We start from the raw sequence: 10,985 nt of genomic DNA, 5'->3' as shown, positions 1-10,985 counted from the left end.
AACAGAAAATGTGGATCCCCTTTTGTGGCTTTGGATGTCTTCTTTGGTTTATAAATTGATAGCATCGACTATATCTCGACCTCTGGCATCTTGGTGTTTTGAGCGATGGTTAAAAGAGGTTTGTCAGCAACGGTACTTTCTCCAGTCCTCACCAAGCACGACCAAATAAAGATAGGCTACTTTTAAAGTGAAGCTAGAAATAGAGTTGCGAATTTGGATAGGCTAAATCAGCCTTTTCACAGTCTGGATTGGGCTAATCATTTTACATCATCAAGTTCAGACTGCTGTGCTTGCTGACCAGCTTTCATTCGGCCCCTTTCAAGTAACACAACTAAGATTGTATTGGGTTTTAGCAATAGACTGGATTAAAGTTCAATTCATATTTCTAAAATGTTTTTTGTAAATGTTACTGGGTCAGCCTTCATGACCATAAGATATTTCACAATTTATATTTTTAAAATTGAATGTTTTTGGATGACTGCGAAACTGTAACACAGTTCATGAGATTTACCCATGAAAGTCAAAGAAAACGGCTAACATCTTGCTGAACGCACAACCACTCACTTAATGAAGACTGAATTGTCAACATCCTTGAAATAATACTGGTTTGTAAGCACCATAATGTGTGGATGATACAGAACAACAAGAAACATAGAGCAAAATCCTTATTTACACTATCATTGTATAATAATGTATAACAAGCTGACAAGACAGTAGTTGCAGCAGATTAAGACAAGTTGTAAGTAGGTAAAAGAAAGTTTTAAGGCGACATTTTACTCAAGAGAATGTATCCTCCCTGTCCCCCTCAGCGACATCACCCTCCTCCAGATTGCTAAACTCTAAGAAATGTGTCGGCCTATGATCCTCATGATAATACTCCCGTGGAGTCCCCAGCTTTATCCCATACTTCATGCTAACCGTATGTTTCACTCCCATGAAGTTGTAATTCCACGGCCCATTATCAGGTACCTATTATATAATCCACAAAGTCCAGTTAAATACATCATAAAAAAAAACCCCCTCTTTAATGAGTGTTCAAAACTGAAACAACATTAAATGATAAGCATAATCAAAAAGTTTCTTACCATATAGAAACCAAGGAAACGGTCACTCAAAAGCATCTGAACCTTCTCATAATGAGTTGGCAGATAGCCATGCGGATTGCTTCCGGTATCTTTATTTGCACGCCCCCATTCATACCCTGTTGGTGTCAGCTTATACGCAGTCAAAGAGCATGACCCCGGAGTAAAACTGCAAGTCAATATGATTGATTTCTCTCCATCCCATTGCTTGTTGTTCTCCAATATCCGAGCATGAAACGTAAGGTCCTGTACCACATTCATACAATTGGTAAAATGACAAAAATACCCTTATTATGTATAAATAGCATAAAATGAAGTACAAGCAAGGTACAAACCTGTGGTGACAACTGAGGAAGCTCGTTAGGTTGTGTGTGCATCCATCCCAACGGTTCAAGATCGTTAAGAAAGTCATGTTCAGGGAGAGCTGAGGGGAGATGGACTTGTTGATGTGTACCCCATTGCGGTGGCATGGCGATGCACCGGATTTCTTTTACCTGAGGATTATCAGGTGGGCTTACACCATATAAGTACCCGGAGATCTGAGTTCTTAAGTCCGCTATGCAAATGAATTTCTTCAAAATATTCTTCGGCATGATGTATGTATATCCCGTTTCCTGTTCAATTCAAAAGTAAGACCCTCCATAAACTTACAACATTATCCAAGAGATAGAAAAAAAAACAAGTAAAATTACCTTTATATCCTCCGAGTTTACATAGATGTGATTCACACGGAGATAAAGGTTGGTTGCCGATATTGCCCTCACACGCCAATCTGTCTTGGAACCAAATGCCGCTTGTTCATAAGGACTTGTGGTGGTAACTATGAGTTCATCACCATGAACGTTTGTTGTCTTGGTGGTGACAGCTGTCAGTTGACTAGCTTCTTTTGCCTATAAGATATAAAGATCATACATTAATCAATAACTATCTTCACAAAACAGTTAAATTCATTATATATATAAATAAATAAATAAAAGAAGGCAAGTACCTGTTTCTCTATCTCAGCAATTTGTTGTCTCTGCTGAGAAGGCGGAGTGATTTCAGCACCAAGTATAATATCACGTATCTCAGATTGTGTGAGAGCTGAAGTGTTGACATTATTCTTTTTTGCATAATCAGACAAAATTAGATCTCTTAAAGCAACTTCAACTTTCACCCATTGGTCATCAGTTAGTGAAGGCCAAATATGATGTGGCTCAGTGATAATGGTTTTATCAGGTTTCAGCAACATTTTCGCCTTCTCATTGTTGACATGTAAAGCACGCAAGATCAAAATCAGCCTTGAAAAAGCAGTGTACGACGATATACTCTTCAGCCAATCATCGTATATATTGAACAACACCATTTGTGGTTCAGACGCCTTGAGAATCAAATCACCAAACTTTTCGATTTTCAAACACGCTTGGAAAGGAAGCTGCAACTCGCTTCCTTTTATGACAATGTTTGGGAAATCAAGCAAGTGGACTTCAAGTGGATCAAGCATACCCTTACGCGTGACAATGATTTGTTTTGGTTGTTCTTCTACAGGTAAAGAACGAACAAGAGCTGCAACTTCTTCTGCTGTTTTCCATTTCGCCAGCTGTCCAAGACGCTTTTGCCCTGCCCACACGCTTGTGTGAATCACCTTCAAAAACAGTTGTCCTGTTCGGGGGTTGAATATGAAAATAGCGCCATTGATTGGTTTTGTTGTGAGATTTCCCTCAAAGGTCTTGTGGATTGTTACACGGTAGACATTTGTATCATCCACAAACCAGATGATTTGATTGCTGAAGATTTCTCCATAGTTTTGAGATGATAAATAAGGTTCTGTTGGCTCTGAAGAGTATAACTGCAATCCTTTTCTTATGCGTTCCCTTAACACATATAAAGCTGGATTCGACTTCATGATCTTGTTCATAGCCTGAGCAAGCAGTGGTTTTGACCCAGGGAACCAGTTTCCAAAAGCAGAATGTAAATTGTACGCAAGATCAAGTCCAATCATGACACCTGAAAGCATACATCAACACATTGAACAAATTCAGTATAAATACTTAGATAACAAAACAAACAATATATTAGTATTACTGAAAGCTGGTGGTTTACCTGTTGGTGAAGGGTAGATTGACATGTTATCTGTTGTGTAATCCATGAATTTGGCTCTGGTGTAACGCTCGATATCATGAGAATCGTAATCACCCCATCGAAGTTGCACGTCGATCCAGTACTTATTACTTGCTTTTTGGTCAAACACGTCTTTTGACTCAGCAACAAGGCTGGGTTTTGACATGGGCCAACGATGTGCAGCAAATAGGAGAATGTCAGCACATGAACTGTTCATTTTGTAACTCTTTCTTGGATGGATGGTTTCCTTCTGAACAGTTTCGATTTCCAATGCGTCTAGTTCTTGATCCAACACTTGGCAGAGATCCATCACTACACTCTCATGGACCTTCTGCCATAAATGAGCACGGAAGATTTGAATGAGGGAGATCTTGAGGGTCGGGATTTTTCCATGCATGAAGATTCCGGTCAAATCGAGTTGGACTTGGAAACCAACATAGACATTAGCTCGATTGATGGTAGGTGACCACCAAAGTGTGAACCTACGGTTGGGAATTTGGTTCAGACCGGATCTCTGTGCGTTAGTCAGCTTTTTGTACTTCATTGACTCCTCAAAACCTGAGGCTTTCTCCCAAAACAGACCCTCCCATGTAGGGAAACTGTAAAAAAAGAAAGGAAATCAGACCTCTAATACATGGTCCACTAACTATAAAAATAAAAAATAATAGATGAAAAAGGGTAAGTGGAACTTACTATGTGCCTTTGAATAAAGTATGCTCGAGAATACCCTCAACACCACCAAGGGCTTGGATAACATCAGTTCTGTAATTATTCAAGTTCCAAAGTTTACCATCGTGCCTTTGGTGGGTCCACCAAAATGGATTTTGTTTCAAGACCTGATACTGCTTAAAATCTGTCCTCACCCTCCATCCTTTGTCATAGGCTAGAGTGTGCCGATCCTTCTGGAACAAGGTGTTGATTCTTGGTATTCCACGATCCCATGAATCCTGACACAAAAAAATATATTTAAAATCACTTGACATATAAATGTTTAAGATATAATGAAATAAGCAGATAATAAGTTACTTACCTCCAGATCTTCAAGTGTTAAACGTCTGTTTTGTGATTGGGCTTCTTGTCTTTTCAGAGCATATTCAGCCCACACTCGCTGTGAATCGATGAACTCACTCTCCCATGGCTGTATGTAACGATACAGATTTGGAATCAACTGATCTTCTTCATGACTCATACCACTCCTAAAGTGTGTTACGCCGACATCTGTCTGCTGACTGTACCGGAGATCACTCTGTGGAATCAATATGTGACCCATAGACAACATACCAAGTCCTCCAATTTCCTTTGGTGTGTAGAATATCACAGGAGGGAACCTGCTAGGCATCTTTGAATTCAAACCAATCTTAATACGGGTCTGGATTTTATTTTCACACTTGACTAAAAGATCTAGCAGCTCTTGTGTATGCACGGTTGCTTCACGGAAGTATGTCATGAGACCTATAAGAGCTGTATTCCACTTGTTGACGATTTTTGTGAATGTTGTAGACCCTGAACTCATGAGAATCTGCCTCACACGATTTTCAAACACTTTCATGTGTTCATCGTCAACTCTTAAGAATGCAACAGCTGTCCGCTCTTTCGTCTGTTCATTCTGCAAGTTCCAAACTCCATCTCTGGTGTTACTGAATGCCTCCTGAGTCATCCTTATTTTTGGCAATATCCGCACCTCAAACCCACACCTACATATAAATAAACAAATATATCATTATAAATTTAAAAAACAAATACAATATATCTTGCTCTCATTTGTAGGAAAGGACCGATCAACATACATGCTAAATAGAAGGTTTGGATTGTCCTTGCTATAAACAGAAACAAAGCTGTTCTCCCACTCGAGTGTTGTGATACTCCGAGGTAGACGATTCTTCATGTCCCAAAAAACACTTCTTCCAAGATTCACTGATATATAGAGACAAAAATAAACCCTTTAAGTCCCAGATACAAAAGAAAAAATAGAAATAATAAAATACAAAATCAAGAAATTTACCATCATGTTTCATTAGCCTCATCCTTGCATCTCTTGGCCAGCATTTCTTGTTATTATACCCCACCATATTCTCGTTATTAGGATCCGGATGTTCAGTAAGATAACGCTGGATAAGATCTCGAGCCTCTTCATGTGTAAACCGGAATAAAATATGCACTTTGTCAATGTAGCGAGAGTATAACCGGATCGGATGTCTTGTTTCAACTTTAGTGTCCCAGAAAGTAATGAACTCATTCGGCATTTGTGGTGGGCCCGCAATTTCACTCGCACGGGTCAACCCAAGAAGCAAAAGATCCAAGACCAGACCATAATACTGTACCACAAAAGAAGCAAACTGAAGACCACGTATTAACCCGTATGAGTTTGTGTGACTCATATCTTTATACGACAACACAACATTGTTCTTTGCAGTGACATAATCAGCAATATTGTGGTCAAGGACTAATCGTAGAAGTCTGTTGAGCATTGTCAAATCAATCTTCTCAAAGAACTTCTCAAACTTTGTTTGAAGCATCACAACACACTGTCCATCACCAGTGTCCCATACACCCTGTAAATTGTTGATCCCCTGGCACCATTTGTAAACCAAGAGTGGTGGTGGCTCTGAATCTGCAGGTTTTATCCAATTGGGGAAAAGATGACGCTTGTCACCTTCATACCACAGATATTGATCAAGGTATGCATCTGTGATCTTCTCAAGCGGCTCGATTTCATAAACTGGAATGAGATAACTGTACAGATCCATAAACTCAATGCCTACTTCTTTAAAGGCACGTTGGGTGAGGAGATGACGTTTGATTCTTGATAAAGCTTCGTGTGGATTGTCGTAGGCTTGTTCAATTAAACCAAGTTCTTCTCTTTGGAGCTGATTTAACCTTACAGCCACACTGTAGGATTCTTTAAGCCTCTCAAGAGCAAGAATGAGAAGCTTTGTGTCATGCTTGTAAGATAATGGTGGAAATGGAATGGGTGAAAACTTTCGGGATTCCAACCAATGTACTGTGGTGGTGTAAATAGCCACAGCTTCTTCTGGGGTGACATATGGACCATCTTTTAAGTAGTTGTGCTGACGTTCCTGAGAGGGAGAGGAAAAAAAACAGAATTAACATCATATACACATGTTATACACAATATATATATATATATATGTGTGTGTGTGTAATATGTACAAACATATACCTGTTCTGCCTTGAGCCAAAGACGAGTCAATCTCCCCAAATTCTTCCTACAGACAGTCTTATCAACAGTGGCACCTCTCCTTATACGTTCACGATTGTAGTGAGCAACATTTGTCCACCAATCAGCTTTCGACTTAACATATCTAAGAATCATGTTCTCAATTGGAACAGGTAAACCGGGAACCTAACAAAAATTCAACACCAATGTTAGATGAAAACAAATGGAGACTTAGTGCACTAAAAACGTAAAAGATATCCCATAAACCATACCTTCCAGGGGATATTGGCTTTCCAACAACGCCATGCTTCACTCAAATGCTGCAAAATAGTTCTTGCCTTATTTTGCTTTATGCCCTCTGCAAGTTCAAAAAAAAGGTAGTTTAGAAATTATGAAAGCAGCCATTATTAGGATTAATTAGTCCAGAGGTAAAAGATTAGGGTTATCTATCTCACCTGGCATGGCATCAAGAACATCATGCATCACAGCAGCACGAAGCTCAAGATCAAAATGACTCTCAACACGTTGTTTGGTAACAGTCTTAGCCACCCCTTTAGAATGACGCCCCTCAAATTGTCTAGCAAGTAAATTCCCCAACCACCTTTCTAGCAAAGGCACAATACCACGAAGAAAAAACAACCACACCCGCCACATAGGCGCCCAAAACCCACACCCAGGCCCCTTCCCAACAGGCCCAGTATTAAATCGATAATAAATCAGATGCTTCAAATCCTTACACATTCTAATCTGCCTCATGAGCCTATACTTGTAACGATACATTCCGGTCAGCTGTCCGACGTGTGAGAAAGTATATTGTAGACCATCAGCCAACTGGAAAGCATCAACATTTCCCAACCGGAATTGTATATTTGCATCAACAACAAGTTTTGTTAAACGCAAAATTTCACGGCAAAGATGGAAAGCATTTCCGAATCGTGACTTTTTACGCTCTTTTGTAGTAAGAGTCTTGACAGGCTTCAGATTGAAGTTGTAATCAAGATGAAGGTAGTTAAGATTCTTCCTATGAATCAACAGGTTGAGCATGTTGTACCCTTGTTTACAAACTTGGAGACCAGCTTCAGCCCAATCGAGTTCTGTGGTTTGGAAAAACTTGGTGGCTTGTAAAGAACGGAACAAGTGTTTCTTTTTTTGGGCTTTTGGTGGTCTATGATGCAGCTCGTTTAACACAAAACATTTCAGTAACTTCTGGTAGCTGACACGCACTTTCACCGGGTATGAAGGAGGACTGCAACAAGAAAATCCATAAAAAACGTTAGTAATCCATATGATATTAAGAGTAAAATACAAAATGATCTATTTGCTTTATATTTTACCCGTGTTTACTCCAGACTTGCAAAAATATAAAACAGTTTTAATCATTTCAGGCTTTCATATCGAGTTAGATAACTGGAACTTCCTTACTTTGGTCTTTATTTCAATGTTGCATTACCAGAGAACAAAAATTGATATAAAACCTTGATATGAGAACCAAAACTTAATATTGTTTCAACTTTGAACTAAACATTGTAAAAGTCAGAAAGCACGCCACAAGAACCATAAATTATCAATAGAATAGAAGAGAAAACTACAAAAATGCTCTGTGTTTTTAAATTTTACCGTGTTCAGTCCAAAACTTAAATCTTTTTTCAAGGTTTTATATCGATTTGGTCCCTGGGACTTTCCTATTTTAGGCCTTAATTTAAGGTTCCATATCAATTTTGGTGCCAGCAATATATTTGTGAAACCCTGAAATAAGAACCAAACCTTTGAAAAAAATCAACTTTAGACTAAATACCACAACACTCGAAAAGCACAGTGACCATTTTTGTAATTTACTTGGATATAAGTGAGATTAAAAAGATGAACATTATAAGAAAACAAAACATACCAGTGTTCCTTGTACCACTCAGACACAAGTGGAATATCTTCAGCACGCCGCATTCGACCAGATCGCATGTTAAAGGGACGAGGTGCAAACAACAAGGAGATACCAGCAGCTGTTGTGTCAGTATACAAGGGAGTACTGGTAAGCAAAGGCTCTACACCCTCTGGCAAACAGAAATCATCCTCGTCATCATCATCTTCTAGAAGTTTCTTCTCACGACGATCTTTATTGGCAGCAGTTATGGGATGTATCAAAGGATCATAATAAAAAGCAGGTAGATCAGGATCCTCTGTTTTAATATACATAACCATTGGTGTATGATATATGCATAACCTCACTTTCCTTGGCCTGTTGTTGTATAGATGAGGGAAAGCAATCCTGTACTCAGTTCTTAAAGGAGAACGGATGATGAGTTTATTGATGTCATTGAACTCATTCCAATCTTCATCGCCTTTCTCCATGTCACGATACAGAGGTTCAAATTTTGGACCTCCTGGTATGCACATGTTAAGAGCTTTGGCTGTGAAAAATGACTCCATGTCAAACAAGTAGAAGTAATTCCGGTCAATTAAATCGGAAAGAAGTTGGCCTGCTAATCGATGGAGGGTTGCCATGATAGGGAGTGAAAGATGCCATTTTCGGTAACTTGGTCCATTGATAAGTTTGGTTTTCACAAGAGGTTTATGGTCATAAAACCAAGTGTACACAGCAGAATCTTCTTCCTCTTCCAATTCCAGTTGAATTGGTTCCAGTGGGTCCACATCAAGAAGATTGTCAGCATAATCCAAAGGAGGCTCTTCATCATCAAAAGGAGGGAAACGCATTCTCTTGAAATGCCTTCGATCCCTCTTCTCCCTCCGCATCATTATCCACATTGTCCCCCACTACATAAACAAATTAATTCAAAAGGTTAAATAAATGTTATCTTTTTAAGTTTCAAACATTAGATTTATGTACAATGGCATACCTGGGCCAGATATATTGGTTCAACAACCCATGGAATCTCATTCACGAATGTGATTGCACCAGTAATATGATATAGCACCTTCACATCTCGGACCTACATTTGCCAAGAAAGATTCAGAAAGAAAAGGTTAGATTATGAAGCAATCCATGAGGTAAGTGGAAAATTGTTAAGGGAACATGTAAATGAAATGGAATCATAGTACCTGTTCCCAGGGCATAGGCATGTTCTCTAGAAGCTTGTAGACTGCATGAGGAACAAACTTGAGAGCACCTAGATATACTCGTTTATCATGACGATATTTTTTTGATGACATGTCACCATGATCCCTGTAAAGAACATCAAACTGAAAATTAGATGATCCTGAAAAACAAGCTGGTAAAGTAGCAGTACCAATGAACTTAGCACTAATTTAAAACTAATAGGCCAGCCAGGCATGCATTTAGCAAGTATCTGACTAACACATAGAGTGTATGCATATTTTGTTATGCAAAACCTAATGGATGTTTATATTTAGTGGGATCGTTCAGTCATTCACTCCATTCTATCTTATATGCTTTCTAAAGGTGGTAATCACAAAGCATGGTTGGCCAGAAGCAAATTACTACAAAGTATCAGATTATCATGTCTCACGAAGTATTTCAAAATAGATTGGGTAACCAGCATAAGACTACATTATAATTAACAAGCATGAAGAAAAACCATTTGCATCACTGATCCAGAGGCAACTCCATTGAACATTACTACTTAACATCAAAATATTTACTCGTAAAAACCTGTTATGATGATAAAAACAAATAATAAGACCGGAGACAGTCCAGGCAGCGTAAACCACAAAGTATGCTAAGAGCTATAACTAGCGTGTAACTAGTTCAAACAATAGCGTATATGTACTCGTGGACATCTTTATCAAGTTCAAACACACGCATATCTTACTGAAACATTAGGTCATATAAACTCACCTGATAATCTTCCTAACATGTTCCGGTGGCATGTCTTCCTTCTGAGTCTCAACGAAACCAAATTTCCGTTTATCTCCATATCGCTTCGAGTTCAACTGCATCCATTTCCTGGCTTTTTCTTCCAGCCTCGCCTCCGCTTCAGCCGGAGACGGCAAAACAGTGTAAGAAGGTTGCGCAGCAGGCGGCGGCGGTATTGAACCACCAGCACCTCCAGTCCCTGGAGGAGCTATCGGTGGTACTCCTCCGGTTCCAGGAGGAGCAATCATACCACTGTTATTCCACATCTCTTGTCCGTTGTTACTATTCCACATGATTCCTAAAACCTAACCATAAAACCCTAGTAATTGGAACGAAGTGAACCGACCTAATCTCTCGTGGGATTGTAGTTGTTATGGGTAGAGATTGAAGACGGGAGGAGGGAAATCTGGAAAGGTGTTTCGAGAGGTTCAATGGCGGTCGCTAGGGTTTTGAATCTGACCCGATACAGAGTGAGACCCTCAGTCGAAAAGAGAAAAATAGAAGTAAGGACAAACAACGGGCCTAAATAAAGAGGGTTAAGGCGGTTCGCACCTGTGTACGTGACCGACTCCTGTTGGACGTCTGCTTGACTGATGGGGTGCGGCTAGCCCAATCAGTGTTTCAAAAATCTACAATTAAATTTTCATTTTTGTTTAAAACATAGTAATAAATTAAAATTCATATTGAAAAGTACAAATATACTGAAATTAAAATTAAAAAATAGAACTAAAATTCAAAATAATCAAGTGTCTAATATGGCATGTGTTATTTATTTGTTGATCTAACCCATCCAAAT

General features: G+C 39.1%; 1 protein-coding gene across 1 annotated transcript; it reads right to left on the bottom strand.

Moving 5' to 3' along the window:
- Positions 1–652: 652 nt before the first annotated feature.
- On the bottom strand, positions 653–10,691 carry LOC111909745 (pre-mRNA-processing-splicing factor 8A). The gene is made up of 17 exons (XM_023905528.3): positions 10,172–10,691; positions 9,415–9,538; positions 9,213–9,305; positions 8,249–9,129; positions 6,816–7,606; positions 6,633–6,718; positions 6,364–6,546; positions 5,185–6,259; positions 4,970–5,096; positions 4,213–4,876; positions 3,876–4,129; positions 3,165–3,781; positions 2,071–3,068; positions 1,775–1,972; positions 1,418–1,696; positions 1,086–1,328; positions 653–969 (listed from the first exon to the last, which is right to left on the bottom strand). Exons 1-17 carry the CDS (start codon positions 10,480–10,482, stop codon positions 778–780), a joined length of 7,116 nt encoding a protein of 2,371 aa, XP_023761296.1. The 5' UTR covers positions 10,483–10,691; the 3' UTR covers positions 653–777.
- Positions 10,692–10,985: the final 294 nt, after the last annotated feature.

Source organism: Lactuca sativa, chromosome 1 (assembly GCF_002870075.4).
Source record: "Lactuca sativa cultivar Salinas chromosome 1, Lsat_Salinas_v11, whole genome shotgun sequence".
In the NCBI taxonomy this organism is placed as follows: Eukaryota; Viridiplantae; Streptophyta; class Magnoliopsida; order Asterales; family Asteraceae; genus Lactuca; species Lactuca sativa.
The sequence above is the reverse complement of the archived record's forward strand: the minus strand, read 5'-3'. Positions and strand labels throughout refer to the sequence as shown.

Coding starts and splice junctions, on each gene's coding strand:
- LOC111909745 (XM_023905528.3), bottom strand. CDS start 10,482: ATGTGGAATAGTAACAACGGACAAGAGATGTGGAATAACAGTGGTATG. Junction 6,719..6,815: donor TGTTCTTGATGCCATGCCAG/GTGAGATAGATA, acceptor TTGAACTTGCAG/AGGGCATAAAGCAAAATAAG. Junction 4,877..4,969: donor CCAAACCTTCTATTTAGCAT/GTATGTTGATCG, acceptor ATTTATATGTAG/GTGTGGGTTTGAGGTGCGGA.